This window comes from Seriola lalandi, unplaced genomic scaffold, assembly GCF_002814215.2.
Source record: "Seriola lalandi dorsalis isolate HSWRI2012SDOR001 ecotype SW California unplaced genomic scaffold, Sedor1 jcf7180002053538, whole genome shotgun sequence".
In the NCBI taxonomy this organism is placed as follows: Eukaryota; Metazoa; Chordata; class Actinopteri; order Carangiformes; family Carangidae; genus Seriola; species Seriola lalandi.
Genome location: NW_019524091.1, coordinates 666,299 through 685,359, shown reverse-complemented (window position 1 = coordinate 685,359; position 19,061 = coordinate 666,299). Strand labels below are relative to the sequence as shown.

The 19,061-nt window shown below is 44.9% G+C and overlaps 1 protein-coding gene across 1 annotated transcript in view; it reads left to right on the top strand.

Annotated features, from left to right (window-relative positions):
• Positions 1–19,061, top strand: part of myo10l3 (myosin X, like 3) — a 54,819-nt gene that overhangs the window by 27,152 nt on the left and 8,606 nt on the right. The window contains exons 11-25 of the mRNA XM_023401215.2: positions 148–266; positions 2,854–3,000; positions 4,323–4,423; positions 4,829–4,895; positions 5,504–5,596; positions 6,423–6,491; positions 8,616–8,698; positions 8,814–8,922; positions 9,955–10,035; positions 11,975–12,099; positions 12,281–12,395; positions 15,340–15,446; positions 17,097–17,510; positions 17,619–17,649; positions 17,761–18,612. Coding sequence (XP_023256983.1) covers positions 148–266; positions 2,854–3,000; positions 4,323–4,423; positions 4,829–4,895; positions 5,504–5,596; positions 6,423–6,491; positions 8,616–8,698; positions 8,814–8,922; positions 9,955–10,035; positions 11,975–12,099; positions 12,281–12,395; positions 15,340–15,446; positions 17,097–17,510; positions 17,619–17,649; positions 17,761–18,612 — 2,513 coding nt within the window. The remainder of the gene's footprint in view (positions 1–147; positions 267–2,853; positions 3,001–4,322; positions 4,424–4,828; positions 4,896–5,503; positions 5,597–6,422; positions 6,492–8,615; positions 8,699–8,813; positions 8,923–9,954; positions 10,036–11,974; positions 12,100–12,280; positions 12,396–15,339; positions 15,447–17,096; positions 17,511–17,618; positions 17,650–17,760; positions 18,613–19,061) is intronic.

Here is a 19,061-nt window from a genome sequence, read left to right as displayed (position 1 = left end):
AACAGATTGGAGTTTCCTATAGACTGTATAGGATCACAGTCTGTATGTCACATCTGTTGTTTGACATCAATAGGAGTCACCTGAACTGTCTGCGCTCTGTTTGTCATACATTGTGGAAGTGTATATCTATGTCTGTGTGTGTTTCAGTGGTCAGTAACGTGAGTGAACTGCTCGGCCTGGACTCCTTCCAGCTGTCAGAGGTCTTAACCCAGCGCTCCATGATCCTCAGAGGAGAGGAGATCTGCTCACCCCTCACTGTGGAGCAGGTAACAACGCATCTGAACCCACTTCCTCCTCCTCCACTGCTCATGAAAGAATCATACAGCCAACGCACAACAATCCTGCTTTCTCCTTCTTATTACCCAGATTTCAGCCTAATATATTAGGTACTAGGGATCATCCAGAGGTTTTCACCGTCAAGACACTGAAACATACAGTAGATGCCTGTTTGTAAACCCCACCCCCCAACCCCCACACACTCCCACCCCCCCATCCTCACTCCTCTCCCTCCCCTGTCCTGGTGACACACACAGCCTTTCTCCGGCGCTCTCCCCCACATGCCTCTCCAGATCCCTTGCGTGACTCCCAGCCATTTCCTGCTTTTTGTCTGCCAGATTCCTGGCACAATAAAGCCATCATGATAGTGATCTGAGTCAAAAGCACAATAGAGCCAATGACTGGGGCTGAAGCGAGAGTCTTCTCCTCTGGAGGCAGCGCAGCCAGACACCCAAAGACGCTGGCCCAATAACTCACTCGTGTGTGTCTCTCTCTCTCTCTCTCTCTCTGTCTCTCTCTCTCTCTCTCTCTCTCTCTCTGTTTCAAACGTTCTTGCTGTTGTCTCTAATTAATGTGAATATTTCACAAGTCTTCGTCTGCATGTGTTATCCTTTTCACCATATGCCACAAGAACATTCTGATGCATGACACAATCCTTTTTGGCTGAGCTCAAGCTTTCGGCCCACTCATATGCATAGATGTCAGCGAATATGCAGAATGGACCTTTACTATTATCACAGGGACACGAAAGTCACAAGAACGCTTTTCATCACCGGACAAAGACCTTGTGCTGTCACCCTGCTGCTGCTTGTTCTGCCTGGCCTTTGAAGCAGCTTGTCTCTTAATAGAGTTCATTATTCCAGTCCTGGAGTCGGTAAGAATGGCTTCTTCTCACAGTGGCCAGGGGTCACCCACCCCACGACTGCTTGCAGTAGCCCCCTCCCCTCCTCCCTCCCCCCTCCGCCTCCCTCCCCTCCACTAAATCCTGGACAAACAGCCATTCTTCTCACCCCTGTGACGGAGATCCTGGAGCCACCAGCACTCTGTTCACACCCGCTAGTTGCAAGAGGTGACTGGGTATGATGGATTACCCAAAAGCCCAGGAGCATTGTTGCCCCAAATACAGTACACACCGCCACACTCTTGTTTTGTTTTCAATTCAAGCACAATGCCTGTGGAGGAAGTGTAGCTGGCAAGCTCAAGCTTTTTATGTACGTACACAGATGGTGTCTGGCTGAGAGGCCGACTTCGTGGCAGCTGGAGAAAATCATAGCTGGGTCAAACGGTGATTAGAAATAGATTTTTTTTAAATGTGTTTTTGGAGTGGATTTAGAGGCACCTCGTCAATCAGAGAAGTAATGTCTCGAGTTATGATGGTTGACAAAACAATCACAACACTAAGTCCACTGAAATTGTTCTCAATCGTATCACGTGGTATTCCTTAGCAGTTTGAGTTTGCTTTTACAGATCTGTAAATGTTCAAACTTTCATCTGTTTCAAGCACCTTTTGGACTTTGCTTCCATTTTGGCTTAGAAGCTGAATTTGACAGTTCTTTCTCAACCCTGGAAACTTGGAAACTTCTGACCACATCTCACTGTCTTCATCAGCAGATTCAGTTTTTTCTCTGATAGTGTTGAATTGTCTTACAATCGTTTGTGCTGTCAGAAACGAGTTAAGATACAGTAATGTGCAAATTATATATGATAATAAAATAAATAAATAAATAAATATATGTATACGGCACGGTGGTGCATTGGGACAGTGATTAGCTCTATTACCTTTCTGCGTGGAGTTTGCATATCCTCCTTCAGCTTCCTCCCACAGTCCTAAGGTTAGGTTGATTGGCGAATCTACATTGCCTTGTAGGTGTGAGTGTGAATGGTTGTTTTTCTTTGTATCTCATCGCGACATAACATTAGGCGAGAGTGGGGTACCCTCATAGGATAAGCTGTAATGCTAATTGATGGATGGATGTATATGTGCAATACTATTTTAACAGGGAAGTTACATAATGTTGAAATGTTCAAGTCACTGCCTCTGTCTGTTTATCCCTGGTGGGCTGTTTGGCCTTAGGTGATATAGAGTAGGTGTTGTGTCGTTGTGCAGGGTATTAAAAAAAATATCTACGAAAACATGTTTACATAATATTTTGATTTACCTTTGTTTTCACTGGATTTTGTAATATAACAAATACTGCCTGCAGTGCGTCACTCCTGAGATATGTAGGTGATAAAAGATGCTGTCTGTTGTGAAAACAGACAGCGTCTTACCTGCAGACAGACACTGACATAACACACCTTTGTCTCCAAACCTCTATTTTTTTACAGACTCTGTCGCCTCACACACACACACACACACACACACACACACACACACACACACACACACACACACACATACACACACAAATACAAACCATCAAATCTCCCATTATTTTTTACCGTCATCTGGTAGAATTGATGAAATGTATATGGTAATATACTGGGTTTTGAGTCTGCAAAGTTTCCTCTCTCTTATTATTTATGCCTGACTTGGTATCCATGGTAACCCTCATCTCTTCATGTCATGATTTGCAGGCAGTGGACTCGCGGGACTCGGTTGCCATGGCGCTTTACTCTCAGTGTTTCTCCTGGATCATAATGAGGATTAACCAGAAGATTAAAGGAAAAGACAACTTCAAGTCCATCGGCATCCTGGACATCTTCGGCTTTGAGAACTTTGAGGTGAAAGAAAGTCATCTTGTTGTCAACTTGTTGTTGATGTTACATTGTCAAGTGTAACAGAGGATGGCACTGGTCAGAGAGCTGTATAAAAAACCTGATGCAGCTGATGGAGTGAGAGAATTCCAAAAATCCTTCAACCGCTAAACTGTACAAGCTGCTGTCCTGAAAAATGACCTGATTTAAACTCCAGCTTTATTCAGATTAAGGCATTATGATTTCAGTGTTTTTTGCCCTGTGGAGAAAGGTGGACTGTCTGTACATGACACTACTCGTGCTGTCAGACGAGAATGCAGGAGAGCTGAACACAAGTGGAATAGAGACAAGTTGCAGGTGTCTTTTGACATTTTAAAGGATCCATCACTGTCACTTGCTCTGCTGTTTTAACCAGTTTGAGCCTGTGTCTCTTTCTCTTGTAAAGGAAATTATTGCTCATATGAAATCCTCAGCTTGTCCCACAGACCTTGACCCCTCCCTGCCGCCTTTTTAAAGAGATTTTTTTAGACTATTGTACCAAACATCTGAATAACTCTGAGCAGCCATGTTCAGGTGTTGCACCAGGTTTAAGCATGCAGTAGTGCAACCTTTGCTCAAAAAAATTCAATCTGGACACCTCAGTCACCTACGGTTTTAGACCAATTTCCATACTCCTGTGTCTTTCAAAAATATTGGAAAAAGTTGTACTGTGTTTTAGACATACGTGACATTGTTAAGGTGTTCAAGACTGGTTTCTGCCATTTTAGACAGCTGCATTTGACACAGTAGGACCACAGTATCCTCATCTCTTGCCTGGAGTATTCCTCAGGGTTCAATTCTCGGGCCCATCCTATTTTATCTTTACATGGCCTCCTTAGGGTCAATTTTTAGTAAACATGACATCTTGTTGCACTGTTATGTAGATGACACTCATATTTACCTGCCTTTAAACAGAAAGATGCAAACTCTTCAAAACCATTGTTGGACTGTCTCAGGGACATCGAAGCTTGGATGGCCTTCAGTTTTTTTAAACTTTAATGAGAGTAAAAGTGAAATTTGGACCCAGTGGTGCCTGTGATGCCTCTCATATGGACCTGTGTTCCCTGGAACCATATGTAAAACCCACTGTAAAAAATCTGGGAGTGATAATGAACAGTGATTTTAAATTGGACAAACAGATTAACTCAGTGATTAAATCTTACTTTTTCCAGCTGAGGCTCTCATCTAAGGTCACGTCCTTTTCATTCTTAAATGATTTTGAAAGGGTTATACATGCTTTTATCTTGTTGTGCTTGCTGTTGGTTACAGAACAGATAGTAACAAAACCAAACAATTCTCTTGTCCTGTAGGTGAACCGGTTTGAACAGTTTAATATCAACTATGCCAACGAGAAACTCCAAGAGTATTTCAACAAACACATCTTCTCACTGGAGCAGCTGGAATACAACAGGTAAATATGTTTGATATGTCTAGAACAGTTGGAGACATCCATTTCTGCACATCAGGCTTGTATGCTGGTGGATACATAGAAAATAAAACAAGGATTTGCATGTTCTAGTGACTGTCCCACAGATAGATAGGGGTGGGGGTTGGGTCTGCTCAGGGCGATACAGGCAAACTGCCAGAGGTTTGGAATCAGCTCAGATTCTCCCCCAGACAGTTGTTTTCTTGTATAATGGGCCAACAGCCTGGACATGGCTCATTTCATCACATGTTCATTCTGAACAATACAGCCATTGTGTCTTCCTAGTTGTTTATATTTATATATATACATGGTGTGTGTGTGTGTGTGTGTGTGTGTGTTTGTGGGTGGGTATGTGTGTGTGTGTGTGTGCGCACACGCTTGTCTTCACAGGGAGGGGATCCAGTGGGAAGCCATAGACTGGATGGATAACGCAGAGTGTCTGGATCTCATAGAGAAGGTAACAGACAGTCAGGCCCTGAGAGAGCAAACTCACCACCACGACCGACCGCAAACCGCCAGCCAGCCAGAGTGCTGCTGACCCAAACGCCACACTGTGACTCTTACGCTGACCCCCATCTCCCAGTCTATCATTATATAGTCTCATTTTGCATGTTGTGTGCACAGTAATGCACACCAGTCGGCGGTTAGAGGTATGGCTGAGATGAAGCATGAAGCCAATTTGAGCCTCTGCAGAGGTGAGCTTTCTAGGTCAAAATCACAAACTTGGAAAATTTAAGGGAAGCAAAAATACTACACTATAACCACTTTATTGCTGACAGACTTGTGATTTGGCTAAGTGGCCCTCTATTAGATGATTGCTGTTAATTAGTGTGACTTTATGTACATGTAGGAATGTAAAATAAATTGTTGCTGCTGAATAACGTGCCTGCGCAGTGAACCCTCTCTTTCTAAATAAAAGAGAAAACTGAATGAATTACTATGCTGTTTCCTGGATGTATTGTTATACTAAAAGCTACCAGATGTGTCCCAGTAGGATTATAACTAGTTCAATCATGACTACGGTGTGTTTCACCCTGTTTGCTCCTCTGTCTGTTTCCCCTTTAGAAACTGGGCATGTTGGCTCTTATCAATGAGGAGAGTCGCTTCCCCAAAGGCACAGACTATACCCTTCTGGAGAAATTACACAGCCGACATGCAGTGAGTCCACACCTCACACATGAAAACTCACATACACACCCTATCCATCCCAGGCAGACACTCACAAAGTCATAAAAATGATCCCTCTCCCCTCACCAAAGCTCCTTGGGGAAATGCCTTCACCACCCACCAGCTTAAACGACCTCAAAGAGTTAAACTTTTTCTCCTGTCTGATGAATCACCTGTTGCGTTGAACGCAATGAACGTCTGCACTTGTACACGCCTCCCCCCGAGCGCTCTCACATGCAAACATAACAATGCTGAAATGTGATCAGCCATTCTCCGGGCCTGATCGGCATTGTGTGCAGGTGAAAAGAGTGTCCTCAGAAAACCCAACAGGTATTTCCATGGCTGACGGAAAAAACAGAGTTAGAGTGAGACCCAAAAACCGCCTGACCTCTTCTCGAAGTGACTGCTGATCCACACGTTACATTTTAAGGTCATGGTTGAAGGAACTAGAAAGCCTTTGTATCAGTTCATACCGGGGGTATTTTTAGAGGAGAAATTATTTGTAGATTGACAGAAAATTTGTGTTTCAACTTTGAGGATCTATTGTCTTTCTCTGTGTTATATCAGTTTTAAAATTTAGCCAGAGTTTTAATATTTAGTCACATCAATAGACAGAAATCAACAGACTCAGTATTAACAGTGAAACTATTGTCATTAATTATATTGCAAATGATTTAAAAAAGTTGTCAACAAAGGCTCTGGAAAATTATCAGAGGACTCAATGCACGATGTACTCTACTTGATGAGATTATAACTCATTGAATAGACATGAACAGCATTTCTAACTGTGAGTGGTCTCCTTGTTCTTTCTCCTCAGACAAACCTATACTATGTGAAGCCCCGAGTGACTGACCACCAGTTTGGCATCAAGCACTATGCTGGAGAGGTCATTAACAGCGCACACACACACACACACACACACAAACACACACAAACACACACACACACAAACACAGAGCAAAACCAGGTTCCTTTTTCTCCCTGACTGAGTAAATTGGGGAAGTGAGGTAGTTGTTGGATGGCCTGTAGGGTCTTCTTTGCCAAAAGCTGCCCCAGGATGTCGATGCCACACACCTCCTCCTCCACTGTCTTTTTCCTGAGTCAGGAGAAACCGCTTCTCTCTCATCCTCTCCTTCCTTTACTTACACGAGGGAAGTGCACAGGAAGGCAAAAGAAATCAGGAAAGAAGCGCAAACACGGAGAGTGGATAAAGCGGGAGGGGTAGGGTGTGGGGCGGGAGAGAGTAGAAAGATTTGCTTTGATAAAGAATGGCCTTATGAAGCCTGCCTTAGACAAGGTCTCCTCAGTGTGAGTGTGGCAGCTCAGTCACAAGCCTGGCATGGCTGTCTATGGTAATGACTTGGTCCAGAGAGGACAGGCAGGCCAGCCAGTTGTTCTCTCTCTCTCTCTCTCTCTCTCTCTCTCTCTCTCTCTCTCTCTCTCTCTCTCTCTGTCTCTCTCTCTCTCTCTCTCTCTCTCTCTCTCTCTCTGTGTGTGTGTGTCCAGTGTGCTTCTCTGAAGAGTTTAGTCGCCTCTCTGAAAGCTCCCACTGTTATCTGAAACGGTGCCGTGAGTTTAGTGGGGGAGTCGTAGAATTCTCCCATAGATTTGATTATCTGTGCAGTGCTGGAGAGATGCAGTTAGTTTGAGTTAAGTCTGCCGTTGTCAGACATGAATGTGCAAACAAAAAAACACACCTTGTTAACTCATGGGTAACTAATAAAAATGTATGTTTCTCAAAGCAAGCCCTCAAACTGTGTGTAATTGTCCTTGACGCACCCTTTTCTCTGTGGCATCACGAGACCATCCTAGTTAACAAACCTGAAACTGACAGAGAGAGAGAGAGAGAGAGAGAGAGAGAGAGAGATAGCTTTTTGTACAACCTTTTTCCAATGAGAGAGGAATGCAGTGTAATTAGTGTGTCTGTGATTTATAAATACATATGTCGTCACGTTTAGTTCTCACGGCTCACCGTGAGCCTCAAGGCTTGGCGATGGGGGTTGTTATTGGATTATGGTATACACACACAGCTGTGAATACAAGCTCATGTGTGCACATGTCCAAAAATGGGCTTGTGTTTGCATACAGACACAGATAGATCATATTATTACTCAGCAAATGTTTTCCTGCATGAAACATTTTATAGGCGCTGTACTTTGTGTATACATGCATGAGCGCACACCGGTGAACACACTCAGCGTGAACTCAGAGTGCGTTACTGTGGTTCAGGGCGAGCGGAGGAATGCCATGATGCTAAGACGAAGGCTGAACAGAACTCAACAGGTGACTGCATTAACACACAGGCGCTCTGCTCTACTTGAAGAGGACAGCGACCCCCCCCCCCCCCCCCCCCCCCCGTCATCTTTGTTCACACCGAGCCTTAAACACGTATTTACAGTCCCTTTCATGTCACACTGTGTACACATACTGTATATGTGAATATTCTCATGTAAAAATGTTAATTATGCAGTCTGGATAATGATCCTCCGGGATAGATTTGATTTATTAATGAGCTTTATTTCCAAGTTAATCATCCATCATTTGAAGACATCAATGTTCAATCTGTACTGGACCCTAAACCTCCTACCATTTACGTTATGGGTCTATAATGATACTTTATTTATGATATGATAATTTACTTTAAAGTTTTAATCATTTTTACTTCTGAGAGCAGTAAAACTCTTGGAGTAATAATAGAGAATAATTTATGATGGAAGCTACATATAAATTATGTCAGGGCTTAAATATCTGAATCAATTGCAATACTGTATAAAGCCAAAGATCTTCTAAATGAAGCTTCACTATTACTATATACCTTATACTGTTCCTTCATACTCCCATACATCACCTACTGTGTTGAAGTGTGGGAAAACACATATAAAACAAACGCTAATCCAATATTCATATTTCAAAAAACAGCCATAAGAATTGTAAACAAAACCACTTTTTATTTCTCACCTTATCCTAATAGTAAACACTCTTTCTTACTTCTTTGTTTTCACCTGTGTAGGTGCTTTATGATGTGCGAGGGATCCTGGAGAAGAACAGAGACACCTTCAGAGACGACATCTTGTTTATTCTGAAAGACAGCAGGTGATTGTTTCGCACTTTCTCCTCTGCACACTGAACACACACCTGGCATGATTCACCTCATATGCAAGTGTCTCTGCAATCACACGCCCTGTTCTGTGCCTGTGTGTGCCTGCAGGCTTGACTTTATCTACGACCTCTTCGAGCGTGTCGGGAGCAGGAATGGAGATGAGACCCTGAAGATGGGCACAGCCAGACGCAAGCCCACCGTCAGCTCTCAGTTCAGGGTGAGACTGAGGCTTCTGTGGCCTAAATATCACTCTCCGCTCCATGCCCACGATTGTGTCGTCACACAGACAACGAGTTAATTGTCTCCCATGTGCCGCTGCATATGATGATCACTTAACCCTTAACATTAGGTTTGGCATGATGAATGTGAGTGCGGGGGCTCGGAGAAGAAAAAAAAGAGAGGATAGAAATCATGGAGAGACAGAGCAGGAAGGAGAATGCTGTCTGTTACGGGCTGATGGGATGTATGAAATATGTGGTTGTGAGCCAGGCTTGGGGGGGGGGGGGTTTTAGCTTAGCATGTCCTAAGTGCAGTGTGGAGAGAAGGAGAAGGGGAGGATTTGGCAGGCTGCCCTGGCCTACAGTTCCTAAAGCCAGGGGATTAGGGTTGATGGCTGGGCAGAGAGGGGCCAACCAGGGGCCAATCACGCTCAGCTCTGCCAGGCCAGGCCTCGCTGGAGACAGACTGTCTGAGGCAGCGAGGAGAGCGAGGCTGACATAGCCTGCGAGGTTCAAGGGTCCTCGTAGTGTGTATTTGTATACGTGAGCTAATTGTGGGCTGACTAATACCATGAAAGAAATGTACGGTCACAAAGTACCTTTACTTCATTACTTTATTTTGATACTTTAAATACATTTTTGAATACATTCTGGCAAATAATACTTTGCTCATAATGCATACTTGTACTTATGTAACATATTAATTAATGCCTGCAATGGAGTGTTTTTACATCATTGTATTGGTACTTTTACTTAAGCAGCTTCTTCTAAAATGAGCCGTATAAACACATATGTTGTAGACAAAGCACTGCAAAGCAAGTGTCTAGATTTCTAAGTTTTTCTTGACTTGTGTTTATTGTATTATTGTCTTATTGTCCAAAAAGTGAGAAGCACACAGTTATGAAAAGTCCACTTATTTCATGTCAGTCCTTTTAAAAGTAAACTAACTGTTAGCATAATTCAACAGACTTGAAGGGATATCTTTGGACTGAAGAGCCAGTTTCTCATCTGTTCCTGCTGATGTGTTTCAGGACTCTCTCCATTCCCTGATGGCCACACTAAGTGCCTCCAACCCTTTTTTTGTGCGTTGCATCAAACCAAACATGGACAAGGTAGGTCATGCAAATTTCATTGCACAAAAAAAAAAAAAAAATGTCAGAAACCCTGCCAGGTCTTGTCAAGGTCAGCACCTGCAGAGTTAAACCTCCTTGGTGCTATTCATAGCTCCCATTGCTCAGAGCTAATATTTAGTCTTGCTGTTTCTGTGCTCTTATGACTCCTGCTAAGAAGAAAATAATTTTACAGTGTAATGACACTCATTACTGCAAAGTCATATAAATGCTCCACTTGATAAGTAGCTGCTCTTTTTTTTTTTTTTTTTTCATGCTGCAAATTTTCGTTACTAATAAACTGATATTGCTCTCATGCTTTGGTGCAAAGACTCTCATTGTGCTTCCTCAAATAAAAGGGCTGTGTACCAGCACATTCCTACCACTTAAGCCCCTTTACCAAAGGTCAGAGGTCACTGTTGGCCGCTCCAGCTGCAGCGGCTTGGCTGATGCTCTGCTGATCTGGCTGCATCAGTGGAATGCCAAGATAAGACCACAGTGGGACATTTATTTACTAGGCATCTATTCCTCAACTACTCTTAACCACATCACAGCAAACCCTTTCAAAATCACCACTTTAATCCTAATTCTTGACATTGGATCATTTTGAGTATATTTATACTCTGTTTCCTTATTTCCTGCATGACAGAGTAAATTGGCTCCTCTCAAAAATCTTACTGTTACTTATTAATGTACACAGTGTGGTGATTGTCCTCATCTCTCTGCTCCTTACCACCCACTCCCTATGAGTCATTCCACACCTTCTCACTTACTTATTAGCATGGAAGCCGCACCGCCGTCCTCTCAGCCTCTTTCTATGCGCCCGTCTCCTTTTCTCTGCCTTTCCCCCCCCCAGTATCTGTCCCCTTGCTCTGATTGGCTCTGCCTCACATTCGCTCACCTGTCTTCATCTGGTCAAGACAGAACAAGCCGTGCCTCTGTTAATCCTGCAGAATGACAGGATTGCATGCGCAGTTCTTTGACATGATTGCATGCATGCAAACACACACACACACACACACACACACACACACACACACACACACACACACTTATGTATTTGTGTGATTTGCACACACCAGCTCTCCTTGGAATAAATGTCACTGAGGGAAGGGTCGGCTTGTTTTCACTCAAACAAATCAACATGCCGTACCTCTTTCAGCTGCCTAAATCGTCTGCTGAAGAGCAGAGTTCAGAGCTCAGAGGGGTGCATGTGCATGTGTGTGTGCTTTATTATGAACATGAACACATGCAAGTGTGCAAGTACCCTTTATGTCTGTTTCCATGCATAGTAGAATTAGCCTGTTATTAGATTGACACATTGGGGAATGCTGTGGTCCTGTGTGGGGCTTAACCAGCACTGCGTGCCCTCTGGGTGACAATGGCCTTCGTGCGGCCCTCCTGAGCGATCAGGCAGCCTGTGTAGAGGTGTAAGGCGGCAGGAATCACAGATCCTCTATAATAAGCAGGCTTGAGGACCGTTGGTAACACAAAGCTGTGAACAATGCAGCCGATTCTTCCAGAAAAAAAGGCCTTCCTGGTTGGCAAGGTCTTGCTCAACACTGTTCAGGTTTCTGTGTGTTGGAGTGTGTTTTCTTTGCAGTAACCTGATTGTTAATGTAAAATGATAGTGCTCACCATGGTAATTTACTTTTTAATTCAACTTTAACTTGACTCAGCAGTAAGATCATTTGAATAGCTATGTGGGCTCCACAGTGTGGGATTGTGTTTACCTGCAGATAGTGGGGTAAGGCTGGTTGTATTTAGGGAACACATACTTAGTCTCTAAAACATCACTGCTGAACAAAGCCTGTATGCAGATCAGCCTTCAGTGTTGTGCTATTGCAGACAAATGACATGGTTCTTTATCAATTTACAAGAGGGAGCTCTTCATGTTTTAGTGTTTGCAGTTTCATGCTGTTTTGTTGTCTGTCGTCTGCAGAAAGCCAACCAGTTTGATCCTGATGTCGTACTTAACCAGCTGAGATACTCTGGGATGCTGGAAACAGTGAAGATCCGCAGGGCTGGGTTTCCTGTTCGCAGAACCTTCAAGGACTTCTACAGCAGGTCGGCAAAATATGCACAAACACATAGAAAACTACATAAAAAAAAACAGCTAGTTTAAAAAGCCACACGGGTGTTCAGAAGATGAGGTGTTTTTGCATTGAAAGGTTTGTAAATACTGTATGTGTGTTTGTGCTGGTGTGTGTGCGTGTTTGTGCGTGTATGTGTGTATGTGTTTCCAAAGGTACACAATGATCCTGAAGAGCAAAATCCACTCAGACGATGAGAAGCAAAGCTGCTCAGAGCTGCTCATACTCCATGACAGAGCCAAGAAAGAGTGGCAACTGGGGAAGACAAAGGTGGGGCGCGCGCGCACACACACACACACACACACATACACACACATGCCCAAACATGTTTTTGTCACTTAGAAGGACATTGCATTGACTTGCATTCATGCTTTGGATACTTAAAGTAACCATAACCACTACCCCAACCCAGCCCCACCCGTTAGCTCTTAACCTTAAAATGTAATGTTTTACTTTGTGCCGGCCAGCTTTTAGTCTCCAGATTGGGAGGTGAGCCCCCGTAATGCGACTGTGTGTACAGATGTTTGTCCCCACAGTGTGGTTAATACAAGTGCAGACCGCACGCGCTCGGACAGGATAGAGTTTAAGTACACCAGTCACTCAACAGGACGCCGCTGCTTTTAAGCTTAATTTAAAAAAAATATACATAGCATAAACATGATTTTCATAAGGATGTAATCTTGAGAGCAGATTGGTTCCATTTCGGGTCGCGTGGGACAGACTTTCTCAGAAATCAAACTGCTGTCATTCCCAAGCTGTTAATGTGTGCCACAGTTTGGACGGCCCCCACTGTGACTCATGTCCCAAAGATTTTTCTGGCCGGTTGTGGTCAATCTACTGCTCTCCTGTTGGCAACCACAGAGTTACATGGCTACTCCTAAAAACCCTGACACCAACAACTGTTACTGTAACTGTAACCCAGTGCGGGGGCTTACAGTAATCCTGAGGCAGCCTTTCTGTAGCTGGAAGAGTGTTAGCCTCTTGACACTCACCGAGCTGTTGATTTAATAAACTAAACTCCCGGCGAGTGATGTGGAGGCGGCCTACAGTGATGAGACGTTGCAGCTGAGCAGAGGTTAGAGGAAAGTCACATCTCGTGCATTCGTCTTAGGAAAGTTACTGTATTATAGGGTTATGATCTCCATCTGTTGCAATACAGCTCTCAGCGATGCTTATCTCTCACTTTTTCTCGCTCTGGCGCTTTATTTCAAACAATTATCACCTCCCCCCGCGGAAAGCCCTCTCTTTTTCTCTTCTGTGCTCTCAATGAATGATTAACCTTTAATGACTTGTTTGATCTGGACAGCAAAACCTCTTTGCTTCATGTCAGACTCAGCAGAAATGGTCTCTACGAAGCCGAGAGAGAGGATATAAATAAAACAGTTTTCTTTTTTTTCTTTTTTTTCTTTTTTTGGTTATGGGCTTTCTTGAAATCAGCTAAATCCACATTTGTCCCACTGTTACTTCCCCCTCTAAGTTGTGGTCCCTGCGAGGCTGTAAAATCACCGAGACATTTCAAATTTGTTGGTTCCCTTTCGGACTGCTTTCTTGTAATACGTTGTTTAGTTGCAGCACTATGAATAGTGTCAGCAGCACACATGGCAGAGTGAAATATACGTTGAGACCGAAAAGGTTTGATTTGAACCACATGTCGGTTCTTAACGAATATATACTGTAACTGGTGCATAAAAGCTAATATGCACATGCCTGCGTATATTAAATTTGTCACACATGCACACAGTGTAAATCACTGGAGTCACAGTGTGTTACCGACTTCAGAGGTGGAAATCATTTTTCCTCTGTGTGGTTTAAACTTCATTATGCTTCCAGGGTCAGCACTTTGGCCTTTGGCTGACTCTCTCCTAACGACTGCTCCACTTTACAGCGAAAGAGAAGGAGAAAGAGACTAGACCAGAAATGTACAGAGAGGCTGAGAATGTGTCATTCTGTGCGTATGCTTGTGTTGTTGATGGCGGCACAGTATTTCTGGGCTCAGGGAAATGTAGTGTGGGTTGCGTGAAAGGGGCTGAGAGACAGAAGGGGTCTACATTTCCTTTGGAGAAACAATCTGTGTGTAATTATATATGTGCCGATTGTGTACAGAGGAAGTGTGTGCCCAGAATTAGGGGCTTGGGTCACGTTGCACGGATGGTCTGTTGTGTGTGTGTGTCTGTGTGTGTGTGTTTGTGAGCCATTTGTTTTACAGACGAGGGAAGGATGTGGACGAAGAGGAAGCTTCCTCCTCTCACAGACTTTACAGGGGCAGGCAGGGCTGCAGCTGTGGGATCCTTTGATTAGTGGAACATCTGGGACACAAACACACACACACACATAGCCACTCGAAGCCCCCAACCCCCACCCCACCCCTCCCTCCCTCATAGAAGTGGTTGATCCTACAGGCCAGCAACAGATATTGCATTATCACAAAAGCCCAGATACACAGCTGGTTGGTTTTCCCAGCGTGCTAACACAGTCAGACAGATGTAATCTGATTATGTTTTTATAATGTCATGTTACTACTGTATGTTCATTTATTGTAAGCCCTTTGGTTGAGGGGTTGTTGTAAGTTGCCAAATGTCCCGCAGAGATAGTACCAACTTTGAAAAAAGTCTCCAGGAGCAAGGGAAGGGTTAACTAAACTCTTCCTCCTTCCTTCATAAGAGCAAGGAGGGGTGTGGCTTGCTATCTGGACACCAGCCACCATCCCTCCCCCTCATCCCTCCATCCCTCCTCTCCCTACCTCTCCCCTCCCCTCCCCTCCCTCTCTATGCCTTTCTGCCTGTGCACGTCAGTTGAGCTACCAACGCAGCAGCAGCAGCAGCAGCAGTAGCAGCAGTAGCAGTAGGGAAACGCTCAGGAAGGACGGCCGAACACAATGAGGCTCTGCAGCAGCGGCATCAGCAGCAACACTGCAGTCCCTGTGCCAGTTTTCCCCTCTGCTCTGCTCTGCAGTCCAGGAGAGCAGCTAGCCTGCTAGCCTCAGCTGCACCACAGCTTCCTCTGCAGTGGGCACAGGGTGCTGCCAACAGACAACAGGGGGCCTTCACATCTCTGTGGGCCCTCTTTTATACCTTTACCAAGAGGAGGAACTAACCCATCCTGTTTCCTTCCACCACCACCCCTACCACCACCCCCACCCCCCCAACCTCCCTCTCTGTGTCTCTCTCTCTGTCTCTGTCACTCCTTGTCGGCCGTGGCGCTGCTCGTCCCGCAGGTGTTCTTGAAGGAGGCCCTGGAGCAAAGGCTGGAGAAAGAGAGGGAAGAGGTGCGGCGCAGGGCTGGCATGGTGATCCGCGCCCACATCCTCAGCTATGTGGCAAGGTGAGTGGTGGAGTGTGGAGGAGGGGTGAAGGGCTGACTGGCAGCGACAGTTGTCAGTGTTTGTTTTGTAATACAGGTGTACAGCCTGTGTATATGTTTGGAGGGAGAAGGGGGAGGGGGGGGTAAGTGCGTATGTGCATGCCTTTGCACACATGTTTACTTTTTTGTGTGTGTGATGTGGGTTTATGTATCAGAGCTGAAGTTGTTTTATGGATTCTCTAGTGGATTGCAGGTGTACAGTTTTTTCTTTTTTGATAAGTGAAATATGTCTTACACATAGACCTGTTAAATCCTGCTGACCCACCTGTCATTATAAACTCATAGTGTGCAGCCGCATTGTTCAAATCAACAGATCAGATTCTTTTTTTAAATTCTAGTCAAGATCCCATTGCTTCCAAAAAAAAACTTCCAGACAGTGTCAAGCTCTGACTGTGAAAGAATCAAAAAAATCCCACTCTCACTTTATTATTGACGTTTCAGACACGCAGACCCTCATCAGGTGAATATTTTCAGTTACTATTTAATAATGAAGATCCCCAGAACAAAACATTATTAATCAAGTGAGTACAAGTAATTGACAGTGTGAAGGATTTTTTGGTTCTTTCACAGTGATGAATGAAATAATGTTTTTAACAACCTTAAAGCTACTTCATGAGAATAAAAAAGGTGGATGTGGGTTAAACTCTCTGCTCTGAACATTAAAATGTCTCATGCACTTGACTAGTATATCTTGAAAAGACGGACAGTGGGGTACTAGTGATGCTCCTCAGCTCGACCACTCTTGGAAAAGCCGTGTCTTAATTGTCGTAATTTATTAGAACACTATCAGCAGTAAAGCTGATGCTGTCCTCTCAGACTGAGCAGTAAGTTTTCCTCCTGTCCACTCCACCTGACAGACAGGACATCCGTCACTATGGTGGTTTAAAAATCTGCACATGCAGACACCCCTAGGTATGTAATCTAGCTGTGCTCCACCTGCATGCAGCCATATATAAGGTCACATACAGTCCTCTGAAAGGGTCCACTGGGAGAGTATAATGGGACTGATGACAGCGTTCAGGTTGTGGGTTCCCTTCCCCTCATAGCCGCTCATACCAAAGACAAAGGCTCGGGAAGTTCCCTAAAGACACAAGTAAAGCCTTTGTCTTATTATATGTAACATTATCTGTGCTCAGAGCCTGTCCTGAGACCAGTCAGAGGCCACGGAGTGATTATTGTGGAGACTAGGCTTTGCAATGGGTCAGAGAGTCAGAGCATTGTGTGTGGTCCTTCAGTCACGTGTGTTTTTGTGTGTGTGTGTGTGTGTGTGTGTGTGTGTGTGTGTGTGTGCACGTGTTTATATGTGTGTGTCTTCAATGCATGTGCTGTGTGTGGGTGATGGGGTTTAGTCACAGGCCCAAACACAACAGCCCACATGGCCACAATGGAGCAGCACAAGCTCATCAGACTCTAAACATTGCACTGTCCACAATGTACAGTGTGTTTATTTAAACAGGGAACGCCAGCGGGCGTTAGGAGGAGGCCATGTGGTGCTGTGCAGTGTCACAAATATGTTTGTGGTGACACACAATTCTCTCAGATAATGTTGGATTAAATAGGCGACTGGACGTTAAACTGACTGAAAGTGTGTGTGTTTGGTTCTCTCACCAGGAAACAATATAAAAAGGTTCTGTCCAGCGTCGTCACCATCCAGAAGAACTACCGCGCTCACTTTTGGAGACGCGTCTTCCTGCGCCTGCGCTTGGCCACCATCGTCCTGCAGAGGCATCACAGAGGCCAGCTGGCCCGATCCTTCTGTCGCCAGCTCAAGGAGGAAAAACAGAAGCGAGAGGAAGAGGAGAGGAGGAGGAGAGAAGAAGAAGAAGAGGACAGAAGGCGAGTAGAGGAGGAGAAGAGGAGGATGGAGGAGGAGAGGAGAAGGAGGGAGGAGGAGGAGGAGAAACAGAGGCTGATGGACGAGGAGATGAAGAGGAGGGCAGAGGAGGAGTCAATGAGGAAGGAGGAGCTGAGACTGAAGGAGAAAGAGGAAGAGCAGAAAATGGCAGCTAAAGCAGACAAGAAAAGGTAGTAGGAGTATTATGTGAAAGGTGTTCTTACTGTCATCAGATGAAGTGGATCATTCTTTAACGTACATTATCTGTCATCACTAATGCATTATTATTTTGTCTTCAGGAACTCACTACTTAATGGTGCTTGTCAGAAGGTAATTGATTTTTTTTCATAATTACATAAAAATGTGTTTAAAAAAAAAAAAGACATTATGAGATGTGAATATGGCGACATAAACTGTTGCTTTCTCTCTTGTCTTGTGCAGAAGGAACTGTCCCAGTCTCTGTCCTACAGTCACACCTCTGAGGAAGAGAGCCGTCAGATGGAGGAGATCCTGCGGCTGGAGAGGGAGATCGAGCGTCTGCAGAAGCAGCAGGAAGACGGCGTGTCCCTCCTCGGAGACGTCTCTCATGAGGAGCTACGCCAGATGAGGGACGCTGAGATCTACAGACTGGAGAAGGAAGCTTCCCGTGTTGCTACTGAGTTCCTGGAGCTGCTGGACTTCGGTGGTTTAGAGCCATCCCTCTCGAGTGAGGAGAACCTCCACGACCCGACTGAATCCACCGCCCCTCTGGCTGAGGAGGAGGTAGACGAGGGTTTCCACGCCGAGGATGAGTGCATTCCTCTGCCTGACTTCCCTCCTCCGGCTGTGGTTCCTCTGGACAAGGAAGTATTCCAAAGTATTCCCCCTCCTCCGCCTGCCTTTGCAGAAGGACTAATGGTCTCCCCCTCTTCGGCCTCCTCTCCTGCACTGGGAAAGCTCTCCACAGTTACCCCCAACGGACTGAGTCATACCCCTGTTCTCACAGACTCCCAAACCCCCGGCCCTCCTCCTCCTCTTCCTCCCCCTCCTCCTCCTCCCCCCCTGGTCACTAATGGAGAAAGTCAGCCATGCCAGAGCACCAGCAGGGGGTCAGTCTTTGAGCATGTGGGTGAGGAGCCGTCCCACTCAAACCTGCCAGACATAGAGTCGGACTATGACCAGGAGGAGTTTGAGGAGGTTCATGGGAGCTCAGGTGCTAGCACCAACGATGGCCATATCACAGATGAGGAGGTGCTACGAAAATCCTCCTGCACCCAGAACAGCCTGGACTCTTTCAGAGGCAGCTCGGACTCGGTGAGAACTAACAGGCCTAAGAGCCTTTTAATGTTGAATTGTGCTGAGTTGTTACAGCTGGAAAATGTGCAGAGTTGCACCTGTTAATGATCTAGTTCAACTGGTTAATCATTTGGGGCAACACCAGAGGGTCCAGTGGAAGTACATTTTGTAAATTTAGAAATTCTCTACTGGAGCAACCGGATGTTATGTTTACACAGAAGTTAACTGAACTTAAAAATAAATAAAAAAATAAAAAGAAGAAGCAAACTTTAAAATTTTGGCCTCAAACTTTGGCACAATTGCTCAATTTACCATTTCCATGTCACATCTAACTTTAGCTGTTATTCACACATACACAGACACACACCTAGACTTCCTCTTAGTCTACGCTTCCCACACGTTGCCCCAACACAGATGGCACTGAACTGAATGTTCACTCTGCTCGTGTGCAAGCCTAACATATCAAA